The sequence below is a fragment of the Schistocerca serialis genome, chromosome 2, assembly GCF_023864345.2.
Source record: "Schistocerca serialis cubense isolate TAMUIC-IGC-003099 chromosome 2, iqSchSeri2.2, whole genome shotgun sequence".
Taxonomy (NCBI): Eukaryota; Metazoa; Arthropoda; class Insecta; order Orthoptera; family Acrididae; genus Schistocerca; species Schistocerca serialis.
The window spans coordinates 517,264,152-517,282,805 of NC_064639.1; the positions used below are offsets into that span (position 1 = coordinate 517,264,152).

Consider the following 18,654-nt stretch of genomic DNA (forward strand, 5'->3'; position numbering starts at 1 on the left):
ACATTGCACAAATATTGGCTTACACTTTCCATTGCAACTGCAGTGGAAATTTAAAAGCAGGAAAACCACTTACTTATATGCAACATAACCTGGAAAAAGTCTAGTATTTACACTCTAGTTTTTAGGAACAAGAGAAAATTATGTTACTTTAATGGAAAAGAAGTCCAGATCACAATAAATTATTTATATTTATTCTGGCAACCAGTTTTGTTCTACATGCCCATCTTCAGACCAGAGGCTCCAGATGATGCAAGGAGCCTCTGGTCTGGAAATGACTGTAGGGGCCAAAAGCAGTTATTGGAATTAAAAACAAATGGTTTACTGTGTTTTGATTAAATATTAAGTATCATCACTGTGGTAGCTCAATTATGTCAAAAATTATTACAATTATAATAGTAATTTTTTTACACTTCTATAGCTGGACTTTTTCTACCAAGCATATTTCCTTTTGACACTTCCTGCCAGATCAAAATAGTGTGTCACAATGGAACTCAAACGCAGAACCTTGCCTTTCATGGATGATACTTTTACCAAATGAGCTATCCAAGTATGACTTCCAAGCTGACCTCACAGTGTTACTCCCATCACTATCTCCCTTCCACCTTCCAAATGACAAAGAAGCTTTCCTTGCTGGAGTAGCACTTGTGGAAGATTGGTATTGTGAGGAAATGTCTTAGTCACAGCTTGTGGGATTCTTTTGGGACTGAATAGACCACTCTGTACGCTGAGCATGGCTCAGTCAATAAGACCACAGCCTGTGAAAGCCATTGTTATGGGTTCAGTCCTTGTCTGGAACACACGTTTTAATCTGACAGGAAGCCTCAAAACAGCATATACCTCATTTTCAGAGTGTAAGATTGATTCTGGACATTTATTTTTGTTTGTAATTTTGTGTTTTGGGTGCAAAAGAACCTATGTTCTCTGTAGTATTATGTTAGCAACATTACATTCTCCTTATACTACTCCATTGCTCACATAACCCGTATTCAATACAAAAATAGTTCACATCATACAACAGTATAGGTATACTTATGGAGCTGGGAACACTGAAGCAGAGAGCACACCAACTTCTTTTGATGGTTCAATGAAAGACCAAAAACCAACAGAAGATGAAAAAGAAGCTGCAAACACAAACCTGACACGACTGAATGTTGTTTTGTTGAACTCACTTACCATTTACACCAGAGATAAACTTCATTCACTAATGCTCACTCAGTTGTGTTTGCGTCAGTGTAAGCTTCAAATAAAAGAGCACTCTGGGTACCATTAGACTGACAAACAGTTTGAATATATCTGTCTGCTAACTGGCATACGGTATGGATTCATTGCATCAACAAAGTAACAGTGGCCATTTTAACAAAAATATTTGTTGACAGTAAGAAAAAATATACTCGAACTGAGAAAAACGTTTGATATAGTGTCCCACAAAATTTGATAGAGTGTCAAACACAATCCAGTATATTAACCTCCAACACTACAGGCTAGGGGAGAATGCTCTTAAACTATTGGAATCCTGCTCAAGCAACAACAAACAGCTAGGGCATGCAAACAATAAAAAATCATATAGCTTGCCAGTAACATGGAATATGCCACAAGGCTCTATTCTTAGACTGTTCTTTGCTTGTCCTCTCAGTCCTGTGTTGAGGAACGGTATTATACGCAGATGAAACTACGTATGTTGCTCGTAATGCCGATCAAAATGAACTAAACCTGTAACTGCAGAAGCAATGGCAGTATTTACCATTTAGTTTAAGATAAATCTAAAGAAAAAGAAACAATTAAGTATGCCTACCATGTCTTCTTCCAGTTTCAGTCAACTGGTTTTTTAATGGCAAAAAACTATTAGATACATTTCTGGAATTGTCCAATGAGAATCATGAAGCTTGCATTTTAAAGAGCTTATGCACATCCTTAATCTATAAGTTTGTGGTGTCAATAGGTCACATTGACCACGTAAAGCATGATCTTTGAACTCTAACTGCTCTGACGAGTCATCATGTTAATGTTCCAGTCAGCCTTTGTACCTTGTACAGTGTACACATGTATCTTTCATTGTGCTGAAATATATGCATGTATAGACATATATGGGAGCAGTCTGTTGCGTATACATTTATCCGTATTCCTATTTCACATAAGTTTATAGAAGTGTGGTTCATCTTAAGAAAAAGTTCAGTAAGTATTCCTTAAGGCTGTCAATACATTGCCACAACTTGAGGAATAGTCACATGAGTGGTGTATCATATTCTGATTGGCAAAGCTTCACAACAATTACAAACATCTTGCTCTCACCTTCCTTAGTAAACTATCAAAGGGGACTACTCAATGTTTTTGAGTAAATTCAAATGCTCAGTATCATGATGGATTCAGAACGAAGCACACAGAACAGTTTAAGAAATTAGCATTTAGTAGATGATGTATAATTTTAATGCTGTCTTGCAGTCTGTAATATAATTTTTTAGTTTACAGTATCATTCAAAATTAATTGCCCTTCTATATCATACCAGGTTTCTACGCACAAATCACACAGTTCTCATAAGTTATCATGTTGGAAGATATCTTTGTCATCAGAGGAGATATCAAGCATGGAGGGATGCAGGTGGTCTGCAATAATGTTCACGTAGTGTGAAATATAGCTGATGTGCCTTTGGATACTACCGCAGCTCTCATAGAAATCCAGGTGAATGTCCCCTGTAACATAATATTGTCTCCATTTGCCTGTGCCCATGGTGCGGTGCAAGTTTCAAGCAGCTGTTCATCTGGATAGTAGCATATTGAAACATGATCAGATCTAACAAGAAACATGGTTCATCTGACCAGATGACACCTTTGTGTTGGTCCATGGTAAATTAATAATGACCTGTGCCCACTGCAGTCATAATTAGCAATACCACTTAATCAACTTGTCAGCTCCAGAGACCCACATTCAACAATGTGTGCTGAATAGTGTGCTCCAAAACACTTGTGCATGCACTAGCTTTATACGCTGTTAACAGATCTGTCACAGATTGCCACCTATCCTGGTTTACATAGCCAGCAAACTTCCAGATTTCTGTGATGAGTCATGTACATGCAACGCCTAGTCACCTACTCATGATTCCACCGTCCTTCAGTAACTTTCTGTAGGTGTTCAGAACAGTAGCAAATGAACAGCTGACCAGCTTTTCAGATTCCATAGACATCATTTTAACAATTGTAACAGGGTACATGCACCCCAGGCAACCAAATCCAGGAAAAATGCAAGAATTTCTCCATCTGCAGAAGACTATGGGAATTTTTTAGAATTCCAGGAATTTTTCATTGTTTTATTTTTCATTTAAATTTTTTTGTTCTGATAAGTAAGAACTGATACTCAAACAAGAACTTTACTTTAATCTGCCACTGCAGAATAATACTTAAAAAGATAAGCACTTGCCAACAGCAAAATGTGTCAAAGGTTTCAGCACAAACAGTATGCTATACTTTGTAGAACAAACTGCTTTCAACATCATCACAACTGCTTATTTCTAACAGGTCACAAGAAATATTATGAATAGTGGCTTGAGAAGCATTACTTTCAAACTAAATTGCTGTCCACGCAATGTGAATTATGTTAAATGTGGGAATGTGAAATGCATTTCTTAAATCACAGAGAATTTGACTTTTGTTCAAATCTTAACACTTAGAAAAATTTTGGGCCAAGAGACCAGCCTTTTGACCATTATTTAAAATTTCCTGGCACATTCGTGTTTGATGTATCTTGAAGGATAACACACAATAAAACAGCCTAAGTGTTGAGGTTAGCTTTTCATATTTATTTTAGTTCTTTCATAGATAACATATTATGCAATGATGATGGCAAAAAGTATAATTATCCTTAAGATATTTAACACAAAACAGGTTTTTCTATGGGAGCTTTGAAATTTTCTGGCATGCAGAGAGATGCATTGCAGTCAGAGCAATACCAGTTTCTTCTGTTCTGCTTCTTTTGTCAGTGATTTGTCTCATCTTCTACAAATCATGCTCCAAGTAGCTGTATCATTCACTACTGCCTTTTTTGAAGTAGTTCTATAAATAGGCAACAGAAGGCAGTGCCTGTCAAGTGACAGGTAGCAGGACATCCATGCCTTCCTGTCATATGAAGAGAGTCCAGTTTTATAATGATAGGTAGCTCAACTTTTGAGAAAATTGTGGCACTTGCTATGTACTTGGTCTTGGTCTCCAAAGTGTTAAGCATAAAGTGAAAACATTTATGCATTTATGTCAAGTGCAACTACTGTATTCACTGCTCTAAAATTTGCTTTTGGTTAGGACAAGTTTGTCTGTTAGCTCTTTGCTTCCTCAGTTTTCCTGATCTTAACATTTGCAGCAATTTAAGCATTGCTCTTAGGTTTCTGCCTAACCACACTAATGGGGAAAAAAGGCAACCAATTTTTGATGAGCAGTATTATATGTGAAAGATTTGCTTCACTTGTAGGTACACTGTATGTATATTAATTTAAACAATTAACTTTTCCTATTTGTGTGTTCGTACTGCATAATAGTGATGTTGCTATAGGCTGACTACATCAATTGTCCTATGCTCTGAATGTCTGCTGTCACTGGCTGACAAGATCACATGACATGAGCTATGGCTGACAACAGCTCATCATGTAGCACAGTCCCAATTTCAGCACTTTGGAAGCTACCATGCTGTATTTGGTAAAAGTCGTAGACATATATTCATGAAGAAAAGTATGCAGTGTACATGTTGGTGTGAATCAAAGATTTTTCTAAAATGTGTTTTTTTTTGTTAGTTTTGTTTGCTACAGTGCCAGGAAATTCAATGTTGGAGTATAAAATATTTACTATTCAAAGGATTGGTAAGTTTTACAGCTCCAAGGGGAAGTATATTGTCAGTTAATGAGGAAAAAATGAGTATTTTCAGCCATGGTAAAATATATTTTTAACCAAGAAATCTGGAGATGTTTGTTTTTCTTGCCTGCATATACACCTTGTGTGATTAGTTTTGAAAAACATTGCCTTGAAGCTTTTGTTGCAGCTAGATGAGAAAAAACATTTGCAGAAATTATCCTCTGTCTGATCTCACTCGCATATTCTGGCTGGATTGTGTTCTCCTGCTGTTAAAATGTTAGCTGCATTTCTCTTAATGTTTGCTGTCCTCTGTTGTTAGCTTATGTATAGTTCCTTGCATTTTTGTAATGTTTGCAAAGACAAAACGTGGCACTCAAGATCCTGTTCAGCATACAACTCCATTGTTGCTGAAAGTGCCTTAACACTATAGCAGTAGAATGTGAACTGATGGGCCCCATGCTTTCAGGTAGACACATCAGTCATACCTGAGTTATGTGTTTCCTTGCACTTGGTACAATAGGGCAAATGTTTGTTGGACCAATTCTTCTGAACATGGGACATTGGTTTGTGGCTGCATTATCTTGTTACTATTTGATTAAGTTTCATACATGTTATGTTGCTGAAATCCTCTTTGAAAGCTGTTCCAAACTGTTGTATTTTGCATGAAGACTGACTACGTTATACTTCCAGCACAATGTCTTTATCCCACAGGTTGCTTACCATTGTCCCTCAGGCATCTTTCCTCCAGAGAGTGTTTGTAAATATCCCAATGGCATCATGTGTTGTGGATACAATGTTATATACAAACAGTGTTTTGATACGCTGATTGTACAGGCTCCACCAGGAGCACCAGCCACACTTCCAAGCAGTGCTTGCATCAGGAAACCAATGGTACTGTGATCAATAAAACAAGCACTATCTGCAAATCACATGGCTGTGGGCTTCCTTCCACCTACTGAATACTTACTTACTTACTTTTGTGGACTCAAATACCATGTGTTTGTAATTTCCTTAGTGTTTCTGGAGGTCAATGCTGGTGGTGAAACAATGTCACATGGTATGGGTCATTACTAGTATCTGTGGCAAAACAACATCAAGAGGTATGGTCCATCACAGACAGCTGGTATCATTTGCCCATGTGTCAGGGTGGTTCCAGCCCCAAGCTTCGCACCAGTACCTCCTCTGGCTCCAATACCTTTGTGGCTCTTGCACCACTTTCCTGACTCATTCACTGCCCATCAGCCACCCACCTCCAACTGTGCCCATTGCTGCTTTGTCCATTGCTACCACGGGCATCACTTGGACATCCATTGGTGATGAAGTTTGAGTCCACATGCTGCAGCTGCTAGGGTCATAACTTTTGTTGTCCTGCCAGTCATGCTCCCTTCCTTCAGCCATGTGCAATTCTGCCCTGTGCTTTGTGCCTTCAGAATGAAGCTATTGCCATGGCTGACTTCCTTATGAAGGTGTTACAGCCTAGGGTGCACCATCCACCAGCTCCTGACACCCCTTCATTCCCACTGGACCCATTGTCACCTGCTGTCCTTCTGACCATAAGCCTAACACTGCTTCCATCCTCCTGCACCATTGGCACACAATGTTTTTCAGACAGAGGTCACTGCTTCAGTTCCCTCTTGCCAAGCTGCAACCAACTTGATATAGACATTGTCAGTTCTCTGCACACAACAACACGACACAACTGCTGCTGCCCTTTCCCCACAGCATCCAACACTGCTCATTTGCTGCACCTTTGTCATAAAACCATGACCAGCCTCTCTTTCCAGGGAGGACATACAATGCTTTCATTGCTGCCGAGTGTTGCCCCCCATCTCCACTACAGCTGAACCCAATGCTGTACTCCAATGGTTGAGCCCGGTGCTGCTCATCAACACACACTGATACTTCTGGCTGATGCAGTCATGGTTGACCACCTTTTATCAATGACAACATGGAACTTTGTGTCTCTGCCTCTGGATTACTCTGATCCTTCTCTGTAGTAGAATCTTTCCCTGCTCTTACCCACCCCACAGGGACAACACTTCTGATGCCACTGACCTTTCTCCTGCCAGCTTCTCTCTGTGCTAGTGCACACGCTGCGATGACGTCCTTCCCATCACCTGCTGGTCTCTCGCCATTCACTTATTCCAATACTCCAACTCATGCATGGTGACTGCCTTTCTGTCTGCCATCCTGGGCCCCCCTTCAGCTGCATTTTTCCTATGCTCCTGTGGCCATTTCTGCAACCACTCTCCTGCCATTCCCTGGCCTCTCTCCAACCAGTTACTTTCCATGCACTTGTGCTCTCCCCATGTGGTGGAGACCTTCCCATCACTCTGTTCTCTCAGCCCTTTTTGTCATGTCCCACCTACCCCAACCATGCTCTCACAGATGGTGATCAGTGTCCACACATTTAGCAGCACCCAATGACACTGTGCCTGTTGTCAGAATCACTGCACTCTTGGCATCACACTGGTCAAGCTCAGTCTCCCATTGTTTCCATTGCGCCTTCACCCCATGGGCACCAGTGCTTCACAGCCTTGAGTCTTGGGTTCCCAGGATTGGGTTGCAGCTCTGGACTCTCTCCCACTGGCCTTCCATATCAACCAAAGGAAGCTGTGATTTGGTGTCTGAAGCCTTCCTCAAGCAGCCATCGTGGCTGGTGAAGTTGTTTCCACCTGCTGGACACTCAAGGCAAAATGTGACCTCCAGCAGCAGCATTTAATTGCTCATACAGTTCTGGCACAGAAGCTGGCTATACCTCATAGCCCATCAATCAGAACTCAGTGACAGCATCCTGGACATGCTGTTCTACACTGCACCATTTCCACAATATTTCATGGTCCACCGTGTATGCAATTTCTCAGCCAAGTGGGATAAGCCTTCCCATGGAACTGGTATTACACGAGGTACTTTGTTTCTGTTATTCTCAACTGGTCCCAAATGATCTTTCAGTTCTTGTTAGAAACAAACTTTATTGTGAACTTGTGCAGTGAAAAAACTGTTCTTTACTTCAGTCTGGGACTCTTTGATTACAGCATGTGTTACCCACAATAGGTCTTAATATGCGTATAACAGGAAATTACATATTTACAATAAAGAGGATGTTGTCATAATTTAGCAACTATAGACAAAAATTGCTTGTGTCTATGTCAAAAAATTCACCACATTGTTTGCTATAACTTAACTGAAAGTGCACCTTGGTATGTTAATTTGTTCTGTATATATCTGGTGGGGCTTGTCTTAACTGCCTGACCTCATATGCAGTACAACACAGTATTAATTAAAACCAATTGCTTGCCTGATTTGTAATGCGTTCAGTGCCCTTGAGTTCTTTTCAGTATTTTTACTGATATTCATTAATTTTCAACAGTTGGACTTCCCTGGTGTTGTTGTTTCTGGTATGCAGCTGATATCAGAAAATGCAGAAAGAAATGAATTTGCAACATTCTGGCAGAAAAATGATGTTGATCTTTCCAGAGGACTTGATTTCACTCCACGAGGATCAGTGTTTGCTCGTTTTACACATTTACAACATGCTCCATATGTCTTTCTAATACAAGTAAGTCAGTTCAGGTTTGTTTGTTCAATTATTACTCCTTTTTATAATTAAAGAAACAGCTAAATCTCTTCAAAATTAGGGTCTCTTTTAAGTATTTTATATTTTGATCTGTTTTCTCCCCTTTCACTATATTTCCTTATATTTTTTCCTTGCTTCATCTATTACTTCATATTATTTTCATTTGTTACCCATAATTTTTTGCACTTACCAATGATTTGCTTCAGTTTTCTTTCTTGCAGCCTTTGTTTTCCTTGCTGACAGGTAACAAATAATTTTCTGTCCCAACAACACCTCATAATTTGTTTCACACTGTCTTGAATTACTGATTCACTGGATAGAGGTAGTCCCATTTTTTAAAGATATAAGATCAGCTAAGTTTTCATTTTGTAATTGTGATATCCTGCTTTAGTTGTTATTGTGTTCCAAATTTATGTATATATGTTATTATTACTTGCCATCTAATGTATTCATTGTGAATATCTGTCATGGGATGAAACATTGCATTAGCTACAGTAATTTGTAAGTTCCCCTGATAAGGTTTTCTGTATTAATCTTTACCCTTGTAATGATGAATGAAGGTGTATTTCCAGAAGGACTGAAGTACACAGTAATAACTCCCATTAGATACGTGAAAAAACAAGTGACCTTTGTTTATCGATTCTGCCACAATATGTGGTTACTTCTCATCCTGGAGTCTAAAAGACCTGCCTTTTTTTTCTAACCATCCCTGAGCTGTCCCACTTTCCTCCCTGAAGAAGGCATTAATATTTCCAAAAGCAAGGATTGATCATTTCACTATTAAATGTGTCTCTCGGTAGTATCAATATTTCATTTCTTGAAGGCAAATACCAGGTAACATTTTTCTCTTTCTCAGTATTATCTTTCATCACTGTACTGGTTTTGCTGTTGGATTATCTAACAAAGCTGATGCATGATAAGATTGTTGTAGTTAGCAAATCATAGTGAATGCAAATAAATATTTCAAATATTGACTGCAGTTAAGAAACATTTTACCATAAAGGAATGATGAAGGAAAGAAATGGAAGGTATATAAGCAACATATTACATGCTACCATAGTTGAAAACAGATAAATACTGTTATGCCAAGGGAGGAAAGAGATGGGCTATGCAAGCTGAGAAGTATCTAAAAATTGAACAGTAGGAAAGATTGATACTGAATGAAGAGTGAAGAAAGTAGGATTGAAACTGAGAAAAATGATGAGTACAAAGTGAAAAATCCAAAGTAAATGGAAAACTGAATATGATGTAAACATTCTCAGTGCCCCCAGCCTGCTGTTGTGACCTTCAGTCAGAAAGGACACAGTAAGAGGTACAATTGCAGCTGTGGATTATGTTAGATCAGAGACACAGAAAGGAAAAAAAAATGAAATAGGAAGGAAACAAGAAGCAGACGTTAAATAGAATTCTGCAATGTTGCATATCTTATCCAGTGCAGGTGACAGAGGCACTGATGCAGAATGCCTGATTCATGACTGTTATCCTTCAATGTAGTGTTACGATCTGTGATTTGTTACAAAATTTGATGGGATGTACTCCTCAAGTTCCTGTTTTGAGCGAGTGATTGCAGTAGTCTGTATATGTCCCTATAATTATTTTGTACATGCTGGCTTCTGGTATCATCTAATACTTGTTTAAGACCAACCTTGTTCTCAAAATAAAATAAGAAATAAATATATCATAGTTTACCAGAACAGAAGGGGAGAACTGCATGCCATAATCAATAAACTTCCATCAAATTAATTTAGCATTATCTCCATGACCTTTAATCCAAATATGTAATATATCATCAAGAATTAATTTACAAGTATATCTAGAATGCTAGAATGAATACACCACAGTTCATCAGCAGTAACAAATGCACTAGTGCAGGAAGAAATGGCCACAAAGTTTCAGACAACATTAGAGTGTTGTATGTGACAGTATCTTGGAGAGAAATTTTTTCTGTTGGCATAATTCCAGAACACATTATCCTCATTAATATGGAGGACAACAGTAGTAACCCAGTTTATGCCACCATGACCATAGTTTCTATCAGAGCAAACTCATAGTTAATACCACAACAAACTGCAATGGCACAGACTAATGGCTGATACATAGCTGTGGAAGTAGGCATGTTAAAATAAATATCAACATCATATAAATATGATGAATAGAGCAACTTGGCAGCACAATGATGCCTAACTAATGACTGATAGAAATTGTGACTGTGTGTTAACTTATATAGCAATGTTCTAGGTCAGTCTGTATGCAATACATTTATACTTCAATGATTTGGCCTGATCAAGGACATAAAGAAAGAACAAAATAAAATTAAGGTTATAAAGTTTCACATCATTAGTGCCAATTTGCCTAGCTGCTAGCTGGAAGTAAATAAAGAAAATAAATGAAACGTCAGAAGAAACGGTTGAATATTAATATAATGTAGACAGAATTAAAAAATGAGATGTACCTTGGACTGGGTTCTTGTTGCCTTTTTCCAAGGCACAACCTATGTGCAATGGAAGTAGCCAACATCATCACTAAAGCAAAATATATCATGAGTGTCGAGAAACTTAGAAAGTAAGTAAGAAAAACTGGAGAACAAAAAGAAAAAGAAGAATGCAGGTCATAAAAGGAAACATTATATGTGATGCAGTCTTAACTGAAGGTAGTGGGGACATGTCATTGTACTGAAATTATGTTTTTTTTTCTATGCTGCTCAGAATGTTTTCAGCCTTTTCTATGACTGTATCAGTCCGTGGCTGTATTACTGGTAAAATTTTTCTGTATATCTTTTTGTATTTGTGGTAGTAGCTTTGAAAACCAGGACTGTTTTGGTTGTTTTTTTTTATGCTGCTGAAGTGGTTGGGCATTACAGAGGATTTCTCTATACTGTTGGTCACTAGTTATTTTTGTTTTGTATTTTAATGTCTATTAGTACTTTTGGAAACAATTCTTCAAATTTGAATTTAAATATTGATAGGAACTTTGAATTGATAAAACTATTCTGTTTGTTAGTATTTTAGTTTTGTCTTCTACATATATGTTTATTTTTAAGATGTGGTTGGAATAATCTAAAGGCTAAGATTATTTTCAGCAACATCACAACTTTCGTTCTCTAGGTCAGTGAATTTATTTTCAGCGATTGATACTTGATGCTTGTTTACCCTTGTGGCAGTGTTAAACAATTGTGATATTCTGTAGATATATTTAATGTTCAAGAATGTGTTTAGAACTTATCTGTGTTCATTGATATTTAAATCTCCACAAATGAGAATTTGCCCTTAGGATTAGAAACCATGCTCAATACTTCCACTGGGAGAACAGTAAGTACATTGTGTAGTTAATCTTTTGAACATACATAGCTTTCTTATCTCTGTAGCTCATCTCTCTGGATGTTTTTCTTCACTTAATAATATAATGTCATTTCTAACTTTATTAATAATCCCTTCCTTTACATATAAGCTTGATGGTTTTACTATAATGGGATTCTTTATTATATGAGTTTAGAGTTACACATCTTGTTTCAGATCACGTGCACCAATGTTCTACTATGTAAACAGTGAGCTATCAGTATTCTGTATTTCCACTTCTAGGTGTTGCACTTTATTTCTAATGAATTGGACATTTTGGTGGAGAACTGAGCAACACTGAGCAATGCTTGCCTTGGAGGCTAGTTACTTTTCTTTCCTTCATCTAAAAGTCTTTTGGATGATGAGCACATAGAGTTTTTTTGTTCATCACTTCAGTATCTACTGTTGCTTCTGTTGATTCTTCAATTGTTTTGCAATTTTTAATGGTACCAATGATGATGCTACTGTTTCTACCTATTGCGACTGAGAATGGAGTTGTGTCACCCCTCCCCCGCCTCCCCCCTTGATTGATTATCTGGCTCACCAGATGTTCTTTCCCCAAAACATTCAGATGGAGTCATGTTGTTTGTGGAATCTACATCCTGTATTACTTATGTCAATGCATTTCACATTTTGGGCAAACTGACTAATGGCACTTCATATTCTGCCTTAACATGACTGCCTCACAATATTGTGGTGATGTGGAATAATCACAGTTTATGAGATTTGTATCTGTAAATTTTCTCAGACAAGGTTTAAGATCACATGTAGCATAGGCCATTTCAGTTTTATAGACTTCCTCTTTGCCTCCAAGAAATATGGAAAATTTTTCTAATGTAGGTTTTATTACATCTGCAGATGCAATCATCTTCCTAACTCAACAAGCAGGGCTGTCAGTTTCACTGCACCATATGAATTTATATTAGTTTTCACATTCAGTTAATTTGCAAGTTCACTGTTATAGCTGTCTGAAAGCATAACCAGTTTGCTATTATCAGAGTTCAGTGCTCCATTAGTTTCAGTTTGGGTGCCATTTTGTGTTGTTTCACATAATTTACATGACACTTATGTCTGTTTTAGAGCATAATCTGAGTTCAAACATAATAAAGTATCTCAGACAGAATTACATCCTCCATGCCAACTAGCATGGATTCTGAAAACATTGATCACATTAATCCAACTCACACTTTTCTCACATGATACCCTGCAACCCATGGATCAAAGTAATAAGGTAGTTAAAAAAGCATTTTACTCAGTACCGCATCTGTGCTTATTAGCAAAAGTATGACTACGGTGGGTATCAAGAAAAATCTGTGACTGGATTAAGGTTTTTTTGATGGAGAGACACAGCTTGTTATCTTGGATGGAGAGTTCCCAACTGATGTAAAAGTAACTTCCATCTGTGCCAGGGAAGTGTGTTAGGACCCTTGTTGTGCATGTTGTATTCTAATGACCTTGCAGAAAATGTCAATAGTAACTTCAGACTTTTTGCAAATGATGCAGTTTCTATAGTGAAGCACTATGTGAAAAAAGCTGCCCAAATCTTCAGATCTTAATAAAATTTCAAAGTGGTGCAAAGATTGGCAACTTTCTTTAAATGTTCAATAATATAAAAGCATGTACTTCACAAAGTGCAAAAAGTGTAATATCCTATGACTACAGATTAGCAACAGTTGGAACTGGTCAACTCATACAAGAACCTGGGTGTAACATTGTGTAGTGACACGAAATGAAATGATCACATAGGCTCAGGTATAAGTAAAGCAGGTGGCAAATTTTTATTTATTGACACAGTTTTAGGGAAAAGCAATCATTGGACAAAGATGATTGTTTACCAATCACTTGTACAACCCATCCTAGAATATTGCTTAAGTGTGTAGGATCCACACCAAATAGGATTTGCAAGAGATATTGAACATATAAGAAGAAGGACAGCACAAAACCATCAAAATTTTGTTTGACTCATGGGAGAATGTCATGGAGATGCTAAAGAAATTTAAGTGGCAGACAGCTGAAGATAAGCACAAACTATACTGAGGAAGCCTACTTACAAAGTTTCAAGAACTGACTTTAAATGATGATTCTAGAAATACATCATAGCCTACTGTGTATTGTTCCCATAGGTGTTGTGAGATTAGCATAATTACAGTGTATACATAGGCATTTAAATACCCATTCTTCCCACACTCCATACATGAATGGAATAGAAAGAAGTTCTAAGAACTGGTACAGTAGGAAGTACCCACTACCATGCACATCACAGTGGTTTGTAGAGTATGGATGTAGATGTATACAGGTAAGATTTTACACTGGAATAAATATATTGAGAATGCAGGAAGTAAATGATATTGCTTTCCATTTCCAATGCAAATATTGTTCAGTTGCTGGTGACACAGACACATAGTTAATAATATACCATGAAATGAGTTACGACTTTTTTTTTTTTAGGAAAAAATCCAAGGGAATTATGTTTCTCCTTTATTTGCAAAAAATCTGTCAATTTTTGCAGTCCCTTTACTATACATTTATGAACTCATCATCTTTTTCTAGATCAAATCAAATTATTCAAAGAATTTCATTTTGGATATTATTTATATCATGCTAGAATAAAATATAATTTTGTGCTTACTATTCACCAATTAAAATTAAATGTTCAGATGCCTTAGTATGTAGGAAGGAAAATACACACTAAACTAAAATACAGAAACATTCTGAATGTGAAACACAGGCCACTGCAGAAAAAGAATGCACAATACTTCACTACAGAAATTACAGATGCTGTATAACAAAGCAGCACCAAGGCATTTGTGATGTCTTTGAGACCATTCAATTGCAATATTCAGAAAAGCCAGACAGATGTAATAAATATAGTACTGCTTGTGTTCTATGTGAATGAACAAATTTAAAATCATGGTAAAATACACTACTCTACTATATGAAGTTAATGTAACATGTTAATGACAGAAGAGGATAGCAACACATGCAGCAACAATAATAGCAGCATCACTCTTGCTGCATTGGTAGAATCTAGGCAGAAGTTGAAGCAAGTAGAAATAGTAATTAGCTGTAAATATAATGAATAATATTCAGGACAAGTATGAAGATATACTGAAGTACAAAAGCATATTGTTTTTTATATAATATGACTTATTATTATAATTTCTTAGGCAATATGCTATTGGTGTTTATGAATCAATCAAAACTAAAACTCAGTGAAACATTAATATAGTTTAAGTGTTTGTTTTTTATATAATTGCAAAATGAGTATTAGAGTCAACAAAATAATTAAAATAAATTTTAACTTAGGTGGATAATTCTGGACCCACTCGAATGGGTACTATGAGAATATTTTTGGCTCCAAAATTTGATGAGCGCAGAAGACCTATGCTGTTACGTGATCAGAGGCACCTCTTCATAGAGTTGGATAAGTTCACAGTCCAGTGTAAGTACTATTTGTGATCACTATTGTTACTTAAACCTTTATTAATAGCTAACAACTTACAGCACTATTGATATAGGGTATAACAAAAGTTTTCTTACTAATCAACTAAAAGCAAACTAATTGCCTCAATCAAAAACTGTACTAAACAAATCAAAAACAAAAACCTGGTAAATTTGAAACACAGGGTGCTCAAAATTTCAGTATCACAGAAAAAGAACCACATATGATATGCTCCTTTGTTTTTGAACCGTTTACTTAATGTTGCTTAAGGCCTGTCTCAATATGTCTTATTTCATGACTTACAGTAAAAAAGTTGTGGACTATACTCTCCATTTCTGGACAGTGAATTACGTGCTTAATGTGCTGCTCAAAACAAATAATTTTAATCATGCATTGTTAGTTTTTAATTTGATCACTACAAAGAAACTTAAAAGAACTAGCTTCACAACTTTTTGGAGACAATTTGGAGAACTCAAAGAGCTAAAGAAGCTTTTAGAAAGAGAGATGTTGTCAAGTAACTTGCTCATTCTATAAACATTGTAAAATGAGTAAACCATTATAAATGAGAACATTATTTTTGGTGTATATGCATGTTTCATGCAGGAATTGCAGAAATGTGATGAAATATTATTGTTGTTCCTTGGCAGAGTAACAAAATTGTGTGTCAGACAGGGATTCAAATATGAACACATCTCCTTTGCACACAGTGCTCATTGCACTATTTGACCCAAGCCTCATATACCAACTGAAATATTTATCTTGCCACTATCTCTCGTCCATTCCATCTGAAGAGGTTCCTTTGTAAATCTGTGGATTACCATCCTTGGGCATAAGGGTACAATAAATAGTTCAGCTTGTAAATAGCCTCAGTGTTGTCCTTTTTCCTGCATATAATTGTGGTTGTTTACTCATTTGAAATGCAACATCCTAAGATTGTTTTATGACTGTGAACTTGTACTTCATTTCTTGCAATATACAGTTACAGTAAACATATAATCAACACTGTCATCTTTACTATTCTCCTTTCATTAAAAATAAAACAACTTCAAGGAATGGTAGTTAATTATTTAAATTGTATTGTTGATTACATTTCATTACGTCACAAAATGACAATCAAACAATTGAAAATCCAAAATGGAATGTAAATGACAATCAGTCCTCAAAATTGTACTGACGAACTAATACTTCAGTCTATTCCTTTAACATTAATGTACCTCAGGAATTCAGTGCTCCTCCATACCAGATTGCTATGGTTTATGGAGCCACTATAGCCACATCACTAGAGGCCTTTTAATTTTGGTGATGTCTGCTACATGTGGAAGACTCATTTCATCCTTAGATGTCCTTGGAAAACATGTGAAAATATGAAAATGTATGCTTTACAAAAATAACAGATGACTGTAGTTATTCTTTGGTGGCTCCAAATCAACTATCATTCTGTGGTAAGGGATCATGCAAGATGCATGCCACCCATATTACAAGGGCTGTGATTCATTCTGTATCTTCCATAATTAGCCATGAGATATAACAGACCTTCAGAGGCAGTGCCCATATAATATATCCATATCCCTTAGGATTTAAATAGGCATAAGGCCTCCTTTCTTGATAGAATTATCCTTGTACGTAAGTGGGGACACCATTTGCTCTTGAAAAAGAGATAAAACTTCGCTGCTTTTTTACAACTTTCAGATATAACTGGAAATGGTACATATCCTCATTCTATCTCAAGTCAAAACCTACATTTCTGAGTATTCTGTAGCACATTTCCTCTAATATTCTGCTAACCATAGGCTGCTTCTTGAAACAATTTTACTAGCTTCTTGGGAGCAGGATATTATTTTTCCATGCTCTGATTTATATACAATGTGTTTTATTTATGAACTTTACAATTAACTGACCTAAACCACACATATGTTGTACATGGTAACCATTTATACCTCTCCAGTGTATAACAATAGCAACTTTTGCATAGGCAACTTTTTCTTGCTAACTGAACAGCTGATCCCTGATTGTCATTTGTTGAAAAATTAATATAACTCTTCGCTCTTTATTTGTATCATTTTTTATTCTTCTTAATTAGTCATGTTATGACATCATAACTTCAACCCAGTGTTTACTGATGGTAAGCAAGTATTCTTTTACTAGCTTACATTTTCTTCACTGTCAAAGTGAAAGTGGTTTGATATTTACTGTAAATTTAATTTCATTTCTCCAAAAGCTGACTACTTACGACTTTATTACCAACTTATTGTTATATGTTAACCCAACTTGGTTTGATTTCTTATGAAATCTTGAATGGCTTTTTAAAAAAAATATTATTGCAAGTGGAGGACTGTCTTTCCAATTTGTGAGCAGCACTGGCATGCTGGAAACAAGTATGGCACATCTACTTGATTTACTGTTCTAATAATCCCTTAAAATTTTATATAAACCCAAACATTTTATATTCTTCAAAAAATTTCAATGAAAAATTGTTTTCCCCAAAAATATTTATATTCTATTTTTACAGTTCTATCAGTCATTATGTGTGTAGTAAATATGTTTATGATGTCCATATTCTGAAGAGCTTGCTTTCCCATTATTTCCCTAACTTGGGGCCTACGGTTCTCCCATTATATTCTGATGTGTGGCTCATCTCCAGAACATGTGGTGTTTTATATCATTTGTCCCCTACTACCATCCTGGCTGTATATTTACCTGATGCGCTCCACAAACTGACTGTTCCACAATCTACTCACCCCACCAGCAGGCTGCCTCATTAGTTTTCAATAACAACTTTCATCCTCATATTGAAATGTAGAATGGTACTGTTATCCTTACAGTTGTCCATTCTGGGACCATCTACCTCTGGGTAATCTTCCACATCTTTATTTAAGGTATCCAGATCATTTGTGAACGTTAACAGTTCATTTATATTTTGCCAACTGTAGTATCAAATTTATTTTCTGATCGGGTAAGGTAAATGGTGTACTAGTTGACTTTCATCTATCAGGACATCTAAATATTTTCAGCCTGTCAAGTGTCACTTTGTATACTTAAAACTTCTCCAGCTCTGGTTCACTAGATGACAAACGTTTCTTTTAAAATTTTTCCTCATGGTCATCATATGACTTAAAATTGTTCCTAGTATGCAGTTCTCCACTCTCACTGCATCCCAATCCAAATAACCGTGGATAAAATGTACTTTATTTTGTGTCATCCCATTGTTTTTGTAATGATTTTCAGAAAGCTGTAATAAAATAGGAAGGGCGAGTCTCACCTACAGATTTGAAATTTTCAGAAATTGTTTGGTTAAATTTGTTCCTGATTCTACTCAAAATTCCTCTAGTAATTCTTTGTCTTTTTAACATCTTCTCTATTCTTTTCCAGTTCCTCCCAAATTTTCCTAAATTCCTTCCCTGTTTTCTCAGTTTCCTGTTGAATGAGGTGAACTTATAGATAAATCAGTTCTTTCATGTAATTTTTTCTCT

At 36.5% G+C, this 18,654-nt stretch overlaps 1 protein-coding gene across 1 annotated transcript in view; it reads left to right on the forward strand.

The window, feature by feature from the left end:
• LOC126457488 (phenoloxidase 2-like) overlaps nt 1-18,654 on the forward strand; it is a 294,687-nt gene that overhangs the window by 242,061 nt on the left and 33,972 nt on the right. The window contains exons 9-10 of the mRNA XM_050093788.1: nt 8,201-8,389; nt 15,049-15,184. Coding sequence (XP_049949745.1) covers nt 8,201-8,389; nt 15,049-15,184 — 325 coding nt within the window. The remainder of the gene's footprint in view (nt 1-8,200; nt 8,390-15,048; nt 15,185-18,654) is intronic.